This window comes from Galleria mellonella, unplaced genomic scaffold, assembly GCF_026898425.1.
Source record: "Galleria mellonella isolate WM207_F2 unplaced genomic scaffold, CSIRO_AGI_GalMel_v1 utg800, whole genome shotgun sequence".
In the NCBI taxonomy this organism is placed as follows: domain Eukaryota; kingdom Metazoa; phylum Arthropoda; class Insecta; order Lepidoptera; family Pyralidae; genus Galleria; species Galleria mellonella.
Window position 1 is genome coordinate 241,187 of NW_026442158.1, and position 22,864 is coordinate 264,050.

General features: G+C 30.1%; 3 protein-coding genes across 3 annotated transcripts in view; 2 read left to right on the top strand and 1 right to left on the bottom strand.

Annotated features, from left to right (window-relative positions):
• The first annotated feature begins 5,244 nt into the window (after positions 1-5,244).
• On the top strand, positions 5,245-7,351 carry LOC113518111 (adenylate kinase isoenzyme 6). The gene is made up of 4 exons (XM_026902881.3): positions 5,245-5,502; positions 5,867-6,018; positions 6,297-6,442; positions 7,142-7,351. Exons 1-4 carry the CDS (start codon positions 5,460-5,462, stop codon positions 7,329-7,331), a joined length of 531 nt encoding a protein of 176 aa, XP_026758682.1. The 5' UTR covers positions 5,245-5,459; the 3' UTR covers positions 7,332-7,351.
• A 708-nt stretch (positions 7,352-8,059) lies between these two features.
• On the bottom strand, positions 8,060-18,910 carry LOC113518110 (protein disulfide-isomerase A3). The gene is made up of 9 exons (XM_026902880.2): positions 18,644-18,910; positions 18,350-18,558; positions 17,760-17,988; positions 14,071-14,187; positions 13,463-13,595; positions 12,291-12,451; positions 9,665-9,896; positions 8,759-8,896; positions 8,060-8,449 (listed from the first exon to the last, which is right to left on the bottom strand). Exons 1-9 carry the CDS (start codon positions 18,790-18,792, stop codon positions 8,345-8,347), a joined length of 1,473 nt encoding a protein of 490 aa, XP_026758681.2. The 5' UTR covers positions 18,793-18,910; the 3' UTR covers positions 8,060-8,344.
• Positions 18,911-19,958: 1,048 nt separating this feature from the next.
• Positions 19,959-22,864, top strand: part of LOC113518316 (uncharacterized) — a 35,370-nt gene continuing 32,464 nt past the window's right edge. Inside the window, exons 1-2 of the mRNA XM_026903180.3 lie at positions 19,959-20,107; positions 21,464-21,515. Coding sequence (XP_026758981.1) covers positions 20,041-20,107; positions 21,464-21,515 — 119 coding nt within the window. The 5' untranslated portion in view covers positions 19,959-20,040. The remainder of the gene's footprint in view (positions 20,108-21,463; positions 21,516-22,864) is intronic.

Sequence of the window (22,864 nt, forward strand, 5' to 3'; positions counted from 1 at the left end):
TTCTAGTACTTGCCTGATTGATTACTTACTAAATATTAATGTACAGCTCTTAGTACTTAGGTAATAATAATAAAAGATTACCTATGCAAAGTACATCAATATATCAGAAACGTATGGCAGGAGGGAGATCAGACGAATTTATTAAAAACTGTCACGAAGTAAATAGCTACTCCGGAGAGGTTATTGAACTACCATAATATGTAGAACATAGGTATATTACCATCTTTATACAATTATCAATCCATCAATTATAAACTAGGTACTGGTGTAACTTCTATATCATTATCAGAACCGGCTTTAAAATAGTAAGGTAGTAGTATAAGAGTAAATAACCTAGTCTTTATTCTTATAGTATTGTTTAGGATTTATTATTCTTAATTCAGTCATTAAGATTATCATAGACAGTTTTTATGGGATTACTTTTCGTTTTGACCCTGAAATTTACGGTCTAGGATAAGTAAGTACAATTATACAATATCACATGGATCATATACCTAGTACTAGTGATAATCATTTCAGACTATAGTTGTCCATTGCTGAACATAAACCTCTTCTATATCTATAGCCGTAAGGTCTTTTTTATAGGTGAAAACTCGCCTCCGTTATCAGTAGTGAATGGCGGGACACCAGTGAGTGATGATAGGTGAGAATGAAAGCAGGTCAGTAAGTCCATTGTAATTAATTCAAGAATTAACCACTCTGGTTTCCGGGGCAATCGCGTGGAGGTCGAACTGACATTGTAAACGATGGGATTGTATGATTCCATTATTAACAATCCCTTTCCGCCATAAGAATTTTCCAGATTTTTAATTTTTTCCAGATGAGGCCTGGTCCCTTAAAAGAGGCCCATATGTAATCTAAGACACGTCTTTGCCCACAGTTCTCTAAATTAATAAGTTGATACAAATTAAATAAGCAACAAGTGTTCGCCGAGAACCGTGACAACTAAGTACAAAGCAACAATAACAATATCATATGTCAGTGTAGAATAGAATGTAGCAATATCTTGTTGGAGAAAGTGGAACAAGTAGGGAGATGATACCTATTTACATAGGGCTACCATCGCTTAAATTATTGACACCGGATAAACACGGCAAAAATCTCGGACGAATTTTGGGTGAAATATGGTTTTTTACCCGGACACTTCTGAAAAAATATTCAGAAAACAGTGGGGGCGTTCAGTCGTCAACTATTTTACAAAGCCTTCTTGAATGCGGGTTAATTTGGATGAATTTGTAACTTATATTTATTTCAATTGATTGCCTACTTTTGGATTTCCCCTGACAACAAAAGTCTAACTTTTCAAAAACCCTTGCCGGACGCCCTTTAAACTAGTACAAATCCGGGGAGTTCCTGACGGATGACGAACCGAATATAGGTACGCATAATATTATGTTAGTGTAGAATGCAGGTAACATAATCACAGGTTAAAATATTTACATGTATTTTTAAAGAGGCCAGCACCAGAAACACTCCCTCTCTTAAAAATAACCTTAAGCTAATGAACGCCTTCAAATGACTAATCTTCGTTAGTTCAGTACCGAGTTGATGATGTTAAAAACCTTATAACTCTGTCAGTTGTAAATGGATTTGGATTACACAACACACATTCACACATACTCACGAACATTCCCACATTCATTTACTCAACTTCGCTTCTCTTAAGGGAATATATTATTAGTGTTTTATAATTGCTTCTGTATCTATATTGTTGATTTTATTACTTTTTTCACTATTTCAATTTTAATTTTATATTAATACTCGCCCACTATGTACATTTTATTATAACACATTTGTGATTTGTTAATCTTTGTCGGGTGCACACGATACAGGTTCGCCTAGTGTGAGGCCCATTGCATCTTGTTTGTAACTTTGTTTTTTTGTCAAATAAAATAATAATAAAAAAATAAAATCGGTTCAATAGTTTAGTAATATACGAAATAATTGATTTCGTCACAACTGAAGTTTGTTTTTTTTTTTGGGAACAAAATTTTATTTGTATTCTGTAAGGTTTTCTATTTTGGGGAATAAAATCGTAAATTCGTTTTTATTTTTTTTAATAGAGATGAAAATAGAATTTTTTATAACACAGGGAGTAAACGAGCATGCGGCTCACCTGATGGCAAAAGATTACCACCGCTCAGAATCACCCGCAAGATCGAAGGAACTGCAGGTGTACTACTGGTCTTTTAAAAAGAAATAATTATGCTCTTTTCTTAAAGGTTACAATGTAGGCAAGAATTAAATATGTTTCCAGTGGGACCACATAAAGGTCTTGATGTTGTATATTGCTGGTAACGGGTCCACTGTACTCATTACAAACAATTCCTCCCCTGTAGTAAATTCTAGTCTGAAACTATTGTTCTTATACCCCTTCCCCCTGCCCCTTTTTTCCCACGGAAAAAATTACCCTTAATGGTGAGTTTAGTTAGGTTAGATTAGACATAAATAACACAGGAGAAATGTCCTGTGTTGTTCAAGCAAGCCAATAGGATAGGATGTTCATGGTACCCCTCAATTTAAGGATGGATAGGATGACATTAAAAAAACTGTAACATAAATTATTAGCTATTGATCAGGCAGCGGTTCCTATTATCTAGCAGTGATTCTTTATTTCTGGATGTAAACATCCTAAGTATAACCAAAGGGAGAATTTGTAAAAAAAAGTTATCAGCTTAGGTACCTCTTTCCCATTTGTGTTTGTATAGCTATTGTGGTCTGAAGGGTGGAATATGGCAATGAAATTACAAAGTACAGTGGCATAACATGTTAGTCCTTAGGAATAGCAACAGATGAGGGGTATTATAGGCAACACAATATACTATGTTATGTCCATTGTACTGTTTATATCTATAAGCAATGGTTACCACTTTCAATGAAGTATATATGTTTGCCATTCTCAGTTGCATATAAAAATATATAGTATAATATAGTAACCAAACAGGAATTTGTTATTAAGTCTCTTATACATTTGTTTGAAGTATTTCAAAATAATAAATAGGTCTTTATCTAGGTATATAAGTAATTTATATATTTTAAGTATTACTTGTTTATAGAGTTGATGTGTAATTCAATTTTCTAATTTACCAATGCATATTTTTGTTTTTGTTGTAATAGAGTTAAATAAAAATTAATATTAAAGTAATAAGTGTAGTGTTCACTATATAAAATTTTCCAATTAATGTAAAATTAAGTTTTAAAATACAAATAAATAAATATATTACAATTACTATTTATTTTATTACTTTCTACTATTTACATTATAATAAACTAATAAGAACTATTAATCCGTTCAGCTTCCTCTCTTTCTTCTTGTTCTATAATCATATTAGCCCATTCTTCAGCCTGTCTATACCTTTGTTTTTTCACATATGGTGCATAAAACCATCTATGACATATCACTAAAGCAGTTGTTACAGATATAGCCATAAAAGTTTTCGACAATGGAGTGGCACTCGAGATCTTAAATTTTCCCATGCTTAATGCGTTTCAGTTTCTATAACTTCCGCTACTTGTTTCTTCTGTCTCGGATAATGTTCTTCAAAGAGCGGTTTCCAGATATATACTCCACCAAATACTCCCAAAATTGTGACCAAAGCAATTTGTCCTCTTGTTATTCCACGGGGTTTATAGATTCGCATAGTGTGCGGTCATCTAATAAAAATACACACTATATAGAAATACGCTGAACATTATTTTAAAGCTTATTAAATTATGTGGCAAAATTAAAACCAATTGAAAAATAGATTTCAATAAATATCAATTCATTAAATAAAAAGTGATAACCTCAAAATTGCTGAAATAAAAAAATATATATATATCTGCCACAGACAGAGAAAGTAATAACTAGGTTATAATAAGAGTTGGCAGAGGTTTTAAATGTATAAAACCTGAAAGTGAAATACAATATTAGATTTCGTTTTCTTTTTTGTTCTAGTTTAGTTTTAAATTTTTTTTTTTAACTGACGAGTAATGCAAATTCATATTGGAGCATTAAACAATAGTTGGAGCCGAATTAATCAGCGCCAAAAAATATGTATTAATTTCTAAAAAGTGTACACCTACCTATATATAGATAAGAGAATTACTCCTATTTGCAATTATAATATTACATGTAACTATAGTATCACTAAAACTATTTGTATTTTAAAAGGTGGCATTTTAACAGGAAACTGTATATATTTTTTTTTTTTTGTTTTGTGCTTTTCTATTTTCTTTCTTTTATCTCTTTTACTGTGTATTATATTTGTTTTTTTTTGTGCTTTTGTAAATAAATTATCATTCTATATTATTTATCTCTTTTGCTGTGTATATATATATATATATATATATATATATATATATATATATAATAATAATAATTTATTTCAAAATAAATGTTACATTTTAAATATAAAACTAACTAAATAGGTAAATCCTGTATATATATATATATATATATATAATCATTTCCCGTCAGTTGGAAGTCTTGACTGCCATAAATGGATTCGTCGGTTGATTTGTTTGACACTCATTTGGACCCCCAGGTATACATACTCATTGACTATATAAATAATAATTAGTGTTTTATTATTGGTAAAAAGTCACTTATTCTTACATTGAACACGAATTTTTTATTATTACGTAACTTGTCAAAATATATATTAGTTATTTTAGTATTTAAAATGAAACGTTGTTTTTGAAATAGCGTCATGACTTTGGTTGTCATGACGCTTATTCACGATGGCCATAATACGCCATAATGGATCGGTGATTCTTAATATTAGTTAGAGATGGTAACATAAATTTATACAAAAACGTCATTATTGCTACTGATACAGACTTGGTACTAATAAATAAAAAAAAGTGTAATAATAAAATTGGTCAAAGATTTATTTTTATTTTGGCAAGAGATTTTTATTACAACACAGGGGGCAAACGAGCATGCGGCTAACCTGGTGTTGCCTATTTAATGCCCCTAACAAATAGAAAAGGAGAGAGGATATAAGGATATTAAAAAGGAACAGAATAATTTTGCCATTAATGATCATAGTTATAATTTTGTTATTATGAGAATTAAAAGAAGCTAAGGAGTTATAGATCAAAGTGTTAGAATGACCTAACAGGCATAAGATGTATGTTGGAAAAATAATTTTTAATAAAATGACGATTTTTATGAGTGAGGAATGATAATATTAACAGCACAGATTAGAGACAGTCTAAAGAAGTTACAGCCAGTTTAATATGTAACAGCAGACTGACATTGACAGCAATGACAGAGCGGCACTCAATACCATGTGTATTGTGTACCTATATTATATAGTTTCGCAACTAATTTTGTTTTACATACTTATGATAAAAAAATCCAAAACGAAATAGCATATGTAAATTGATTTTTACTAATTTATATTTTAATTTCAGTGAATTTTATACTGTATTAATTTACGCGTGTTTGGGCTTGTCCCAATATTTTAATCATTATGGCTACTTATCCAAGAACCGTCCCAAATATTTTAATAACAGGTAATAAAATTAAATCTTCCTATACATATATTTATTTATTTAAGCACAGTGAAATTCTATGACTTACAAAACTTAAAAAAAGGCAATTACACTAATATTGTGAATGGATCTCATTTATAATATAATAAAACAATATTATTATTAATAGCTTAATAAATATATTTAGGAAAAGTAAAAAATTAAATTTGCATTTTACATTAAGCTCATAGAAAATAAATACTTGCTATTGATATTATAAATGTAAAAGTTTAGAAAAATGTGTCTCAATCATACATATTTATTTTATTCATGTATGATAATAAATCCTAAATCATAAATACATTTTGTTCTTATCCCTAATAGCCATAGTAAATACATGTTTTAGGAACTCCAGGAGTGGGTAAATCAACAGTTTCCCGTTTACTAGCAGAGAGAATCAAATTTAGTTGGAGAGAAGTTTCAAAATTGGCTGAAGAACATAATTGCTTGGATGAGTATGATCCAGAATACCAGTGTCCATTTTTGAACGAAGACAAGGTAATTTCAGCTAAATTATTATTAACTGTATGAAATTTGTGCTTTTATATTTCTTTAAAACTCAATAATAATGACATGAAAGTCAATTATTTGACTTTTCCACCTATTTTTCAGTTTCTATTACTCTACAATATAAAAAGTTAACTACAAAAATATATAAAAAAAAATAGCACTTATCAATGAACCAAAATCAAATTTGATCAAAGTGCTTGTAGTTATTTTGATAAAAGAATGCAATAATAAATTTAGTTCATATAGTTTTTGATAACTTTTTTTAGCTACTGGACATCATGGAAGGCATGATGACCCATGGTGGTAACATTGTGGATTACCATGGCTGTGACTTCTTCCCTGAGAGGTGGTTTGATGGAGTTTTTGTTATAAGAACCAACAACACTGTACTCTATGACAGATTAACACAAAGGTATTGTTATTTTAATTTTATTTAAATTGTAATTTGGTAGCAACACTATCTTGTTGATATTTAAAATAAGACCAATGTAAGTTCATTTGAATTATAATTTTTAAATTTGAGATACTTCCTTTTTTAAATGTGGTTTGTTCCTAGTACACCAGGTTTTTCAATACTATCATAGATTTTAGCATGGTTTTAGATGGTTTTAACATAATAATTCTGCCATTATCAATAGGCTCAAAAACTGTTTAATTCTCATATTATGAAACGATTATGTTCTAGAGCAGTTTTTTTCAAAGTGTAGGTTGCGACTCCCTAGAGGTCCCAATCCTCTATAAGGGACTCGTGGAAGGTTGCAGTGTACATTTTTTTAGCTATTTAACTCTACATTTATCATATTGCTTTTCCATGGAGGTATTTCGCAATATAATTGATGCTTGTTTTAGATAATTCTTTGTTAGTTATTTATTTTATTGTATTTAACAATGCCTGACTATAAAAAAAAAATTGTTTTAATATTTGCAATATAATTAAATACACACAGATTAAGAACCTGAGGGAGTAGAGGCTCGCAAAATATTGTTGTCTAGGAAGGGTGTTGTGAGATGAAAAAAATTTAAAAACACTGCTCTAGACAATTCTCAGTGTACTGTTCTACAAAATATAAAAATAAATGTTATAAAATTGAATGTATATTTTTATTTTCAGAGGCTATACAGGTAAAAAATTAGAGGACAATATACAGTGTGAAATATTTGAAACCCTACTAGAAGAAGCACAGGCTTCATATAAACCAGAGATTGTAAAGGAGTTACAGAATGACACCACAGAACAGTTGGAAGCTAATGTTAACACAATTGTTGAGTGGATTGAGAGGTGGAAAGAAGAGAGTTTATAATAAATAATTTTGTACATATATCTGCTAATATTGTTTGATTCAGAATTCCCATTAAAACATTTTCAGATTTTTAGATGATAAAATGAATATAAGAACAGCATAACTCTATCAATTATAAAAAGTATTATAAATATTGATTCCAAATTGGCGATTATATTAGAATATACACAAACAAACAAAGCCAATTGAGTTTTTCCTTTTTTGCGTTTTAAAAACATTATTAATATGAGACATGTTTTAATAAAGTAAGATATGATTAATTATGTTTCAATTACTTATAGTAATCAGAGCAAAAAAATTTGTAGTAAGCGTCCAAGGAATTAAATTTGAATACAATTTTACTATTTTATGGCAAGTAGTCATTATCTGTAGCTGTAGTTTTACTTATTATCTATGCTATGTATCATGGATATATACTAACTTTTATCCGCTACTTCGTCTGCGTGACTGGGATGTTTACTGACCAGATAAGTAGTCTATATCCTTCTACATCTCATATTGTATGTGTGTACAAAATTTTATAGTAATTGGCTAAGCCGTCAAGGTGCTATAAGGTAACATAAACTCTGTTTCCAATTTATAATATTTGTAAGGATATACACACTACATCTGCTATCAATTTCATTGATGAAGTCAAAAAATTTTTAAAATTATAAATACAATTAGGCGATAGTCTGTAATGGATAATTGTAAAGAAATTATTTGGAGAGTGAAATAAAAAGACAATATTATAAATACAACCTAATTTATTTAATATCCCACTGACATTACGTAAGAAATGCATTCAAATTACTGTATTTAGACAAATCTAAGTTAAAACTAACCTAACTTGGTATGTACATACATTTGTTATGAATAATAGCAATTCATAATTAAGTGTGACCACAAATACAAAATGTATGACACACTAAGTTAGTTGTAATTTGTGATTTGTTAAGACAATCATACCACTAGACATTCTATCCATTCACTCACAGATCTTTCATGGAAAGTATTACATCACAACATTATGTTTACAGTTCTTCTTTCTTGGCATTGCCCTTTCTATCCCAGCCCCTGAGCTCACTGGAAGCCTGCTCTGACACATACTTGATGAAGTCTTCAAGAGCTCTGCCACCCTGTAATGGAATATATATTAGATTTTATTTAAAAAAAAAAATAATTTAAACTATGACAAAATTAATGCAACCTGCACAGGTGAAGCAAAACTCGATAAATTAAAAAACCGATAAAAAAGTTTTGAATCTGCTTAGCTTTCTAGACAAGTAACCATAATTTTCGCTACTGTATACACTCGGCATAGAGAGATAGAAAATATTTATTATTTCTCATAAACGTAACATATCTACTGATATTTTAGATTGTAAGAATGTCTGCATGAGTGGAACATCTAGTTCAGTATACATACTACTTCTGTTTGTACTCACATTGTATCTGACTGGCTTCTTAGATTTTTCTTTCGGCTTCCAGTAGATGGTCGGGAAACCGGACACGTCGAATTGCGACTTGGGCCAGTCGTTGGCGGTCGCGTCGATCTTTATAATGTCCACATCCTCGTTTTTGAGCTGTGTATTACAAAGAATATTATATAATGGCTGCAGTTAAGTAGTGTCATTGACTACATTATTTAGAGATGAAAATGGAATGTTAATACAGTCTGAGCTATTGGTATATGGTGGCGGGTAACCAGTGACATATACTGTAATGGGCAGAAGTCGGTATAATATAATTCAGAATATTGGATATAAATAATAATAATAAACTCTTTATTGCGCACAGTAGACAAGGAGTATTTATACAGAATGTGCATATACAAAAAGGCTAAAAGCAATCTCTTACAGACAACCTGGCATAAAGAATGGATAAGTACAGAGAGAAAGGTAGATGGCGCAAATCAGACACAGTAAATGCATAAAAGGGATCAGACAAAATGCAAAAAATTCTAAATATAAAAATAAGATTACAATACATAAACATACATATATAATATAAATAATAATACATAAACATAAATATACTAAATAGATCAAGATAAATCACACATATATATGTAGTAATGGAGTCACAGACTTCTGATAATTCTGATATTTAGCAAAAACATTATATTTTTTATACTAATAAGATCACAAATGTAATCATAAGACAGGGTAGCTAGAGTAATTTGTCTACTGTTTCCTTTGTAATAAACATCTTATGTCAAAATTAAAAACATACTTTTACTTTAAAATGTAAAACTTGGGGCTGTATTTAGAGTATTTGCGACCTTATCTCACTCATTGGTTTATAAAACTTCAATTATTTAAAAAAAATAAAACAACTACTCTTCTACATACCTTGGTGCCGAGTTCTTCCCAAACAGGTGCTAATTTCTGGCAGTGTCCACACCAGGGCGCGTAGAATTCGACCAGCGCATCCCTGCCGCTATCAGTCACGAGCTCCTTGAAGTTCTTGCCAACTGCCACCTTCACTGGTCCGTCGTTATTTTCAGGCACTGGTTCAGATTTGATGAATGGTTCCAGCTTGCCATCCAGCATATCCTTGGTGAATGCCACTAGGTTTTCAATACTGGAAACAAAATTATACTCTTGTAACTTTTTAGCTTTATTTTACAGTTTTTGTTGTTTGACTTGACATAATAAATAAAAGAAAGAATAATAGCTTGTATAAAATGTTACTCTATCAGAGTAACATTTTATACAAGTATCTAGACATCTTTAAACTTATCATTATTTACTAATTATTCTCACGAGATGTCGCTTGCGCGGCATATTTTCATGTTTGAGCATATGGGCATGAGACCTTTAAGTGGAGTAAAAAATATATGTATAAATAGTAGCTTATTTATTTTGCAATATTTAATAAAATTCACATAAATTAGCTTGTACTAAATTTATATAAAATATTTTATTATATTTATTGCTTAGTATTCAAATAACCGTGTTTCTGTGGGACAATATTTTTTAAAAACTTCCCATCAAACAGCCAACGGTTGTCCGTGGACGAATATATAAAAAAAATCCGGACAGGTGACAGCCCTATCCTATACTCACATAACTAAAAAATTTATTCATAAAAGCCGTTAACATTGAAATCGTGATAAATTATAATTTTCTTTACATTTTTCCTTAAGTACCTACTTAATTAAAGGCATTTCATTTATGTAAGGATGCAATTTGTTATCTTGCATTATGCACGACTAACATTATAAGCATTTTAAGGAAAAATACACAAAATTGGAATGTATCAAAATTCCAATGATATAGAACAATTGTATGAGGAAATTGCAGGTTGAATTAAAATATATCATAATTCAAATTCAAGAGATAGTAATAGACCAGCAATAGCAGTATTTATTTATAGTTATAAAGAATTAACAGTGCATTTGCAACTTAGAAATATTTCTTTTACAAGATTTTCACAAAATCGTGATTAACATATTCCTTTTACTACGCATTAAAGGGTTTATTATTACTAATGTCGTGTAACAGTGTGTAATAAAAATGAACATACAAAAATATGCTCATGACTGTAATCATTGATAAGGTAGTCACTCACTACCCTTACTACTATACAGAGGCACTTGACTATTGCGGTTACGAAGAAATTTATTGAATGTTGAGAGGAAATATTTCTATATCCTTAGTTCAGATTTAATTGTTTGATCCATATATCATAACTATAAATTTATTGCATTTGTAAAATAAATAAATGCATTGTTTGAACTTCCTTATTTAACAGTACTTTTTTCTCGGCGAAAGTAACTTTTACTGTTATTTTATTTATTACATCATTTTATTATTATTTTTATTTATTTATATATATATATTCTTTATTGCACTAAAACATACAGGTAACAACAATAAGTTAATAACAATATTAGCAAAGGCGAACTTATCTTTAAAAGAGATCTCTTCCAGTCAACCTAACACAGTGACATAGGATTTATGGATAGATAGATATCAGTTCAACATGCTTTTGCTCATATTTTTTTAAACACATCACAATGACTTCTGAAATATTATCTAAAACATTTTATAAGACAGGGAGCAAACAAGCATGCGGCTCACCAATACACATGCAATACCAAAGGCATTGCATGTGTACTGCCGACTTTTTAAAAAGAATATGCTTTTTTTAAGGTTACGAAGCCGTATCGTACACATTGATAACACGGTTGATTTGACATTAATATAGCGAAACGAATGTTGATATAACTTTGTAAAACAGCTCAATTATTTGACTAAATTATATATTCTATATTATTTTTTAATAATTATGTTCATTTTTAATACGATGTTTATACACAAGTACAATGGGAGTTTAATGCACTTATTAGGTTCGCCATTTCCGACAATTTTTTTTACTTCATCCGGAAGTCTTCTTCAAGAGGCGTTTGGCGCTTTGCGTTAGAGACGTTGTTTTATAGTTATCAATAAGATATTATTATATAGTCCGATATGGACAAGTAAAATTTTATATTCACTACAATCGCAGGCATAATAATAATAAACTCTTTATTGCATACAAAAGATATATATACAAGGAGGATTTACACAGAATGTGCATATATAAAATGCGGCCTTATCGCTAAAATCAATCTCTTTCAGACAACCTGGATAGTTAGGCGCAGTATCTGTTAATGATATTAGAATGTACAGTTTTTGATGTCCATGGTGTTAATCTAATCAGAAGCTATTGATTAACATTTTCCGTGAGTGAACCCATAACTTCAATGTCATTGCCAGTTCCTACTTTCAGAGTAAAGTAGCTTTTAAAGATAAAAATATACTGCAATCAATAAAAAAAAAAAAAAAAACTGGATTGAAATTTGCCCATCAGTTTGTAAACTCTTTGCATTGGGATTTAAGTTAATATGATATTTTTTTGTGTTCTATTGTGAAGTTAAACGAGGAAATTTCTAGTGAACTAACTGCGACCTATATAATTCCATATTATTACCTGAATTCTTCAGTCATGACGAATTTGTTTCCGTCCGCGTCGCGTCCAGCGACCACCGGCTTGTCACCCTTGGCGAAGTCGATGCCATACTCGTTCAGCTCGTGCGTGAAGTCGTCCTTGTCGCTCACAGCGAAGTTAACCTCGGACAACTCTTTCGCAACCTAACAATCAGGAGGCGATGAATTATATACTATTAATTATTCGCAGCACACGGATACAGGTTTCACTTTAGAAATTGTACCAACAAATTATTGAAAGTACCATTTGCACAGTTGCTGTAAAATTTGGGGATTTTGTCAGTCGTCCGTCAGGAATTAAAAATAATTGTATACATTTTGTATGAACTTTTTTTTACAGTCCTTTTTGGAATTTTTCGCATGGGTGTCATAAGAGGCGACTATGAAAGGGCGAGGGATGGGCAGCAGTAGCCCTCTTAAAATATCTCAAAAGCCTAACTGCAGTTGCCAATCCGCCTGCCAAGCGTGACAACAACTGGCAAAACTCCTCTAGTGGGGGATTTATATCCAGCAGTAGACTGTTAAAGGCTAATAAATATAAATATGATAATAAATATAAATATAATGATGATGATGATACTTTGATCATGATTACCAGAGGGAGACTTTGTACAAAAGTCGATTGCTTGGGTACCTCTGTCCCATTCGTGTTTCAACCGCGAAGCAGCTGTGTTTCGGTTTGAAGGGTGGGATATGGTGTGAATTTACTGGGTACAGAGGAATAACACCTGAGTCCTCAGGAATGGCAACACATGGGGGGTATCATGGTCGAAACAGTATACTCTGTTATGTCCATGGTACTGCTCATGTCTATAGGCGACTGTTACCACTTTCCATCAGGTGGGCCGTCAGCTTGTTTGCCATTCTAAGTTGTATAAAAAAAAAAAAACTTTCACCTACAGAAACCGGCTTTTAATTGAAGTATCTGTAAACTATCAGTATTGGAGTAAGTATACTAAATTAACAAACTTACTCTCCCCGAGTTCATGTAGGATTAAGAATGCCATTCATCTGGTTTCTTTAAATTATAAAATCACTTCCTTTTTCTTCTACACTTATTTATTAATACTTAGACAAAAATGTTTTTTATTTGATTGTTTTAATACAAACAAAACTTTATTTATTTTGTGATGTATTAATGACCAGTTACCATACCTTGAGCACGCGGTTCCTCCAGTAGTTGGTGCCTTTCGGGTTCTTGACATAGTCCACGTCGTAGTACGCAACAACCAGAGGATTGCCGAAGTCTGGGATATTGTCTTTTTGGCGGATGCCGACCAGACCGTGGCTGAAAGAAAATTTCGAATTAACACCCGTTTTCTTTTCTTTCTACCAATATTTTTGAAATATGTTACACATTTGTCTTTGCTTCAAAACATTGCCCTTTTTCTATTTAATTAAATCGATTGGATAATACTACTAAAATAAAAACCCAACATTTACATGCCTATCGTATAGCAAAACATGTACTTATGATTTTTATATGTAACACCCCTTGTATCTCATGTTTCAAATTAATAATAATAATATTTTTCTTATTTTTTTTTACTACCTGTAAAGTAAACAAAAAATAGCGTATAGACATTTTAGGTTATTTTTTTTTTATTTTCTGTTTACAGATAACTGTGATTCAAGAGTATTTTCTTTATACATAACCAAGTTGTCAACAGAGAAACAATTATTACATTTAGATTTATAATAAACTACCTGATTTATATAATCTTAGATGTACTAAAGCTAATAAGAGGTTTAATGAGTCTTACTAGTTCTCCTTGATGAAAGCTTTGAGCGAGTATGTCTCAGGTTCGCCGCTGTATACGACAAACGAGTCTTCGAACTTGTTCTGGAGCCGCTTGGGACGGTACAGGACCACATTGTCCCTGGTGACAAAAGATTAACAAAAGGTTTCATATAGCTGCCACAACAATAGTGACTAACAATTGTTTCGTGAATGGCTCTATGAGAAAATTACGGTAAGCATAATTAAAATTGTGTTTTAAAACAAAAACTTAGAAACTTAAACTCTATTGTGGCAAAACCAGTTTTTCGATTTTTAAAACTAAACCACTGAACCGATTTTGATAAAATTTCTATTAGACCAATCTGTAGGTACATGCTTTCAGATGAAAAAGAATTTTCCAAATCGGTTTACCACAGATGAAGTTATGAAGTAACAAACAAAAAAAAATACAACTGAATGAAAACTTCCTTCTTTTTGAAGTTAGTTGAAAATAAATTAAATAGATAAATATTATTTATTTAATTATTAAATATTTATGACCTTTACAGTGTAGTAGTTTAACACGCCATCTTAGTGTTCGATGGTCGCGGATTCGATCTCTGTTGAATACAAACATATAAATGTTTGTATTTAGAAAAAATCTGTTAACGGCGTATTGAATCTAAACAATAAACGTAAAGGAAATATCTTTGTTCTACTAACATAGGTTGATATTAATAATTGTTGTATAAAAGTGTGATAGGTGTAAAAACGCGGAAAATTGCATGTGGAGCGTGTATAAAAACAGTTATTAGTGAATTAGCTATGGATAATTTTCTACCATTAATATTGAATTATTCATTTTCAGCTTGAGCTTAGCGTGAAAATTATAATAAAAATTCTATAATTACCAGGACTCATGACTGCATATGCTTTGGTATGATAAGGAAAATAGGATAAAAATAATGATATAATATTTAATGATATAAATATTTTTTTGATAAAATATTATTTGAAAATACCTTCTTCTCTATTTGACATTATGTTGATTATCGGAAAATGAATGTTAAACATGTAGTTAAAATTAAAGGAGTAACTATTAAAAAACGGAATTCCATTAATGCGTCCATTTGCGCGATAAGTTGATAAGCTATCGACAATATGAAATAAGGTAAAATAAAAAAAGCATTCAGTATATATGTATATGCATATATGTATTAAAAAACAGGTTAGTTATACGCGTCTGTAATAACCTTCTGTTAATAACCTAATAGATTTTTTTTTAAATAAATCTTATTATAATGCTACTGCTATTATAAATGTAAAAGTCTGTTTACGGACGTATGACGTTTGTTACTCTTTTATGCAAAAAATACTGAACGGATTTGAATGAAATTTGGCACATGGATAGCTTATATTCTAACTTTATATACAGGATACTGTATATACGCGAAATATAGCTAGCATGATATAATTTTATTTTACAAGAAACCTTCTATTTTCATATTCATCTTTTAACAGCTCAATATTTCCTAGCATCTATATATTTATAATAGATAATCTTCCCGTATTCAAGAATATGTTTAAATAAGTTAAATTGATACTAATCTGTACTATACTAAAATCATAAATAATCATAATGGTACAGAATATAAACGAAAAAAATATTTAATCTGCTATAATGAGTTAAAAAATAAAACAATAGAAATAAAATCATATTTATAATGTCCATTTGTCTGTTATGTCAATCAAATAGTCATGCTCATGTTGCCATAAATCTTTAAATTATATTCTATGTCAGAGTCTATGGAATCGTTTCTGAACTTTTTTGGCTTTTTCGTGGGTCGCGACATTAAAATGGTTGATAAACAATGTTCTAAGGCAACTTTAACTATAATAAATCAACAGACTATGTGGAGGTAATTCAGTATTTTTATGGATGTTTTTATATATATTTTTATATTATCTTGACTTTAAAATGATCTTGATCAATGTTTGAACAAGTGTTCCAAAGTTACATCAATATTTTTTTATGTACTTTTACTTTGATATACTATTATAAATTAAATATCTTTTTTTCCGCTACTTGGTACCCACATATTTTCAGAAATGGGAAAAACAATGAAATGATCCCCTTCTAGATAGTGTATCTAATTTCTATTAATATCTATTAGGTCTAAGCGTATTAAGAATTACAACTGTGAAAACTGTTCCAATTAAAAAAAAGACACCCATTTAATGTAGTTGTTTTTGCCTGATGCTGGTATAAACATATACACAAACAGAAAAAAATTCTAAAAAAAATATTGTTTTGCCATCTATTGCGTTTCATAAAGAGCCTTCTAATTTCTTTTTGTATTTGGCGTGTATAGAAATCTTCTAGTTATTTTTATTTTTTTCAATTTTATTATCAGTAAGATTAATAAGATAATGTCTATGAAGATCATATATACATGTGAAATTGAAATAAATTAGCATCATTTTAAGGTCATATTATATCATACCAACAAACACACTACAACATACAGAATACAACATACAACTCTTAAGTTAGTATCAAAGGGTCAAATCTTTTTGTTATTTCTCAACTTGTTTAGAAAAATTTTCTATTTTACAGACATAACACTGTCTCAATAAAAGAAAATGTTAATAATTTTGATTTCTCTCTATACATACCTAAAATTTTAATGCAATGGAAGTTTGTGATAGTAAAGCTGTGAAAAATAGATAATAAATATTTTAAAATATTAAATAGTAACAATGAAGTTAGTACAAAATATAATATAGTACTTATCTTTGCTTAAACCTACTGATAAGTCGAGTGCTTACTGATACTGGTCTCTTTACCTAAAATTTGACTTTATTGTAAATATTATGTACTTCTCAAGACATAATATTGTCAATAATGGGACAAATCTTTAATGATGTAAGGCAAATATCTAACTAATATAATAAAGTTGTAACATGCAATCTGGTATATGTTTTTACTTGTTATGTTTTCTAGAAGTGGTAAAATTCAATTGGTTTTCCTACTTCTAAAATCTATGTGAATTAATGAAAAACAAGTCTATATATATATATTATACACTCCACATTTATATATTTTAGTTAGTTTACTAAATATAATTTTATTATACTTAGCAAGTATAAAAAAGAGTATATAATAAAATAGCTAAATCATAGTGTCACATTGTAGTGCAATAATCTAAATTTGAGAATAATGGAATTTTAAAGGTAGAAAATGGTCATAATTATTTAAAAAGATCTTTTTTATTAAAAAAAAAAAATGGAAATTGGACATGGTAATATGAGAATTTAAAAAGATAGAAATATAATTCAGATACGTTTTGACATTCATATATATCATTACAAATGTGATGGTTTCATGTTATCATTATGACATCCTGGTTTAAAATGATAGCATATTATTTAATTTCAAATAATGAAACTTTATTAGTTATGTTTGCATGAATTGAAATTGTTTAATATATACATTTAATACAAAGAACAGCTTCTTCATAATTGTGATATGAACCTATTAAGAACAAACAAACACCTATAAACCTATATAAAACAACTATAAAAAAAAAAACTAATAAGTGTAATTGTTAATATTTCAGTCTTAACTCTTATTTATGACCAATTAATATGTTGCTATCAATTGGTCATAAATAGTGAATAAATATAAAGAAAATATCAATCATATGGTAAATGAAAATAATATAAACTTACTTGTAACCAGCTTTCGCCAACACATCCTTAACAATGGAATGTCCAAAAGTGATTTCTTCACGCATTTTATCTGCTGTCTTAAGGAACTCTCCTTTGAGATCTGTTTCCTTCTCGAAGAAACCAATTACAACAACATCATCTTTGCCCACAAAGGCTTCATATTCAGCAACAGTCTTTAGTTCCCTGGAGCTGGGACCAACTTGTGCACGCATGTACTTGACAATGCCATCTGAAGATGAACAGATAGGTTTAGTAGGTCCAAGCTCCTTCAAATTGGAGATATCATGTCCACGCATGTACTTCACAATGCCACTTAGACATGAATACATTTCACAACTTTTTTTTGTGGGTAACCCTAAGCCTAATTATTGGTAAGGGTTGTACATAGTTGTGTTTGTGTTTTTAATACATACAGTTTGAATTTATTTTTGGTTATTGTAACATTGTGATTATTTTTATATAGGAAAATTCTTAATGTAATATATTTTTAGATTTATATATTTTTTTAAAGCTACACTTAGCATATTGCTGTTACTTTTATTGTCATGAATAAATTATTGTATATATTGTAGAACGAGTATGGAACTTACTAGACTCTCTGGGGCCATTATACTCTTGTGATAGTTCACCCTTCCTGAATATTTTCAGAGTAGGGTATCCTGACACAGAGAACTTCTCGCAAGTGCTTTTCCCGGCTTCTGTACAGTCCACTTTGGCGAGGGCTACTGGCGTATCATCATTTTTGAGAATGCCGGCAGCCACAGCATATTCCGGTTTCAATCTTTTACAGTGACCGCACCTACAGGCAGTATATTTAATTGAAAATGAGCTACTTATATATAGTTTTCCAAAGCGATATTCGCAGATAGGTGTAAATGACTTACCAAGGAGCGTAAAACATGACTAGAGCGGTATCATGCTGACCTATTACCGTGGAAAAGTCTGAATCTGTAAGTTCGAGAACATCTTCCTCGGCAGCCTTACACAAATAAATTACACCTAATATTAATACTATTTTGAGTGAACTGAACATTTTTAATAATCGTCAGCACTTCTCAATAAACGTGCGTAATTTCTGAATGCCTAACTAAAGCTGAGAAAGAAAGGAAAGGACAAGGACCGGAAAAATACACGTATGATGCCGAAAATGACATTTACCGGCACAGCGTTGTCCGTTTCTGATTGGCTCGTTATTGACGCGTTCAATTTAAAGAAATGGAGACAATGTTCATATAAATATCAATTTATCATTAATTGTTTAAATTTTTGTAATTTTTCTTTATTTGTGACATTTCATTATTAATATTAATAATAAATATGTGAGTATTATTAAATAAACTATTAATAATTACATATTTTTTACATAATTTACTTTATATCTTTAATTTTATTGCTTAGAATAAAATTAAAATATTTTGCAAGCGCCATTCCTCATATCCTTATCTTTTTCATTATTATAGTTGTTATATGTATTACTTGATTAAGAAAATATTAGACATAAGATTTTTATGTAATCGTTTAATTTTAACCTAAGATCTTAACTAATATGATGAACAATTCAGCAACAAGCTTTCGAGAATACATGAATATTCATTTTTTTCGGTTTAATGGGCATAAAAATTATACAACAGATATTATACATTTCATTTGTAGTTTCATAATTTAGTTGTTTATTATGTTTTTTAGATATGGGGACATGGACTTTATTGACTATAATACGCTACGCAATTGCGCCAATTCACTTCACTGTGGTAGATGTGTTAATTTACTTTTTCTAAATGTTTTGGGTCAATACGAAGTATCGAGTATTATTGGAGAAAAGCAAAATGGCTTGGAAAAATGTAGGTAATATTTATAAAATGTAGGAAGGATGGTGTTGCGTGACAACTATTCGCAAAACCCCACAAATAGAGCGAGGCCTATACAACTGACATTGTACAGTACAGCCGATATATAAATGCAGTAAAATATAGGATAATAAAATATTTTTTTACGTTGTAAACTTTTTTGACACATAATAAAATAAGGTCAGCGATACAAGTTATTTTGTGCGCCATGCGCAATTTTGAATTAATGTGTCCGCGCAGAAAGGTGCTTCTGAGTCCTGAGTTACTAAGTTATCGTAAAAAATCGTTCAATTTTCATGTCTAGTGTTTTTAATTTTAAATGGTTGATGAAGGTAACATTTCGTAAAGTCACTGTCAGTTGTCAATACGTAAAGCTGAAACGATGGCAACACTGAATACAGCTTTTGGCAGTTGGCTTCGCTGTCAATTGGAAAATGGCAGCGACAAGTGTTGTCGTTCTTGATAGAGGCAACAATACAACTTGTACCGTAAACCTTTTCGGTAAGTTAAGATTTTGTAAATATTTTATATTACCATAAGTATAATAGTTAATAGCTTAAAATTACGTTACTATGATGAATTAGAAGTAATTATAAAAACGGCGGCATAACCTTTACTTCTTTATTTATTTTTGTAACGACGCGCGGAACTTTTAAAATACGTGGTGCTTTTTTACTTAATGATGCTTTGATAATATTCATCAAGTAGGGACTAGACAGAAATCTTTCAGCAACTTAGCTACGAATCGGTGTTGTGATTGTGTGTGTACGTCGCAGGTACTCAGTTTTCAAGTTAGTTTTTTTCTCAGTGAATAGAATAAATTGTCTGCGGCGAGTACGACCTTGGCTATTGGATTGTAGGAAGTAAACTGTAGATACTTGCTATTAAATTGTAGGTTGGTATTTGATGTACTCACAAAAAATATTCATAAGTCATACATAGTCAAGCATTATTAATAAGTAACAATTATATGAGGAAATGAATATAATTTATATCCACTCTTACAGAGAATGTTATTTTATAATTTTATAAGTAATAATAATTTATAATTGCTAAGTGGTTTATCATGAATGTCGACAATGAGTAAAAAATTATGAACATTGTATTATATATTTTTTTACCTTTCTGATCTGTTTTAAGTTTGTTTCTCAATTTTATAATGTGTACTTCTTGTCTATATTTGCATAAGTTTTGTCTTTGATTGTCTGATTAAATCATGTTTATATTATTCACCAATATATTCACATATAAGTACTCACAAACTATTATTAAAATTAAAAATTTTATGATAAAACTGGGTTAAAATTTGCTTACTATTTTATAAAGTATTACTATTAAATTAACATTTTCCTTGTTAATCCTTATAAATATTATAAAAATGAAAGGTTTGCTTATTTTTTACATTTTGGTGTATGAACAGCTGCAACAGCATATTTATAAAATTTATTATATAAACAGTTTTCGTCATGGACAAGGACTGACTTACTTTAATTCCAGTCATATCTCAGTCATTCAGATAACATCACAGGTGCAGTTAATATTTTATATCAAATTTTAGTATTTGATATGGGTATGAATAATATATGTTAGTACTAGCACAGTAAGTAATTTTGGTATCAATAAAGAAATAATTATCATACTGATTTTTTATGTTACTTAGGAAGACAAATGAGTTGACAAGGAACCTGATGAAAAGTGGCTACTATTAAATATACACATGTGTTTCTCCAAGTGATAAGAATATATTCTTGAAACTTTGTATTTTGGAATAATTCTTTATATATAATCTTTTTTATCTTTTCTGAGGTGATTTGCCTTATTTCTGAGGTGGTATATTTATTTTAATATTTTTTACAGGAGCTACGGTAGTATCATGGCGTGTGAACAACCAAGAACAATTATTTGTTAGGTGAGTAAATTTTTTTTATTTCATTCTATTGTGACACATCAGACAGTTATTGTTGGATACAGCCATTATTTGATTGTTTAATTTTGGTATTAATATGGCTATATGACATGCCACTGTACCATCTTATTGCTTTTATTTTAATTTTATTATTCAATTCTTGACTGATAAACACAGTCATTAAACTAAAGCTCACCCTGCGGTATGTTACATTTCAATATCTTGGTGAAATGTGGCGAATCGTGTATTATGTCGGTTGTAGTGTTGAATGGCAGCAGCCGAAAAATATGTCTGATTTATAAGATTACAGTTGTCTAAAGTTCTTATTTAATTTAGTAAGGAAATTACAAAGTATTTTTAAGTATAAATTGTTTTGAAAAAAGGGATTTCGATAGTAAAAACATGTACTGATAAACGACGAAATGTGTAGTAAGTACATATCTCCGGGACAAACATATGGGATGTTTCGTAGTTTTCTACATTGTAAATGTATGAATTTAAATAGAAAAAAAAAATTGATTGTAAATTCGCGTGTTTATATATAGATTTTTAGTGATAGAAAGAAGATCTGCAGCTTAAATCATCATAAAATAAAAAGGGGAATAATACAGGATTGCCTAAAGAAAACCCTATTAATTACAAAATTAATTGAGAAAATCGGAATAAAGTTGGCGATGTAATTGCTTAACCCATTAGAAGTCACTGTACTCGATTGAGTACAGGCATATATTTAAGTGCCAGTTACAGATCGCCTACCTTGTTATTTTACTTTATCAAAAGTTATCGTATTGACTACCTTGTTATTTTAATAAAAAGTTCTTCTTATTTATAACTCATTAGTATAAAATACGTTTCGATTAGTTATAAACAATAATGCTACAAGAGGTAAAATAATCTTGAAGCAGCGATTGAAGCTGTTTTAGAAGAAAACGATAAGGGTGAATATGACTTGGCGATCATCCCACCTGATCCAAGTGCGGTGACAGATGAGGAGGAAGGCACTGATGAGGATAATGCGACATGTCCCATACCGCAAGACGTACCTGGTACTATGGAGATATTTACATACCGAAAGGATAGCGATACGTAAGACAGCTCGTACGATAATAGTGATGAAAAACCGCTGGTGTCAAAAAGAATATGACTAGATTCTATTCGGATCGGGCTCGAATTTGAAGTGGATTGGCACTTCGAATTCGAACCCGATTTAGCGAAAGTGTTTCCCTACATACTCTTTGCCGGCCAAGAAACTATTATATTATTATTGAAGTTCATGACAGGAAAAGTACTATTTATGAACAGCTGAAAGGCCTCAATTCTGTACAAATATTGGAAAAAAATATTGATAATGA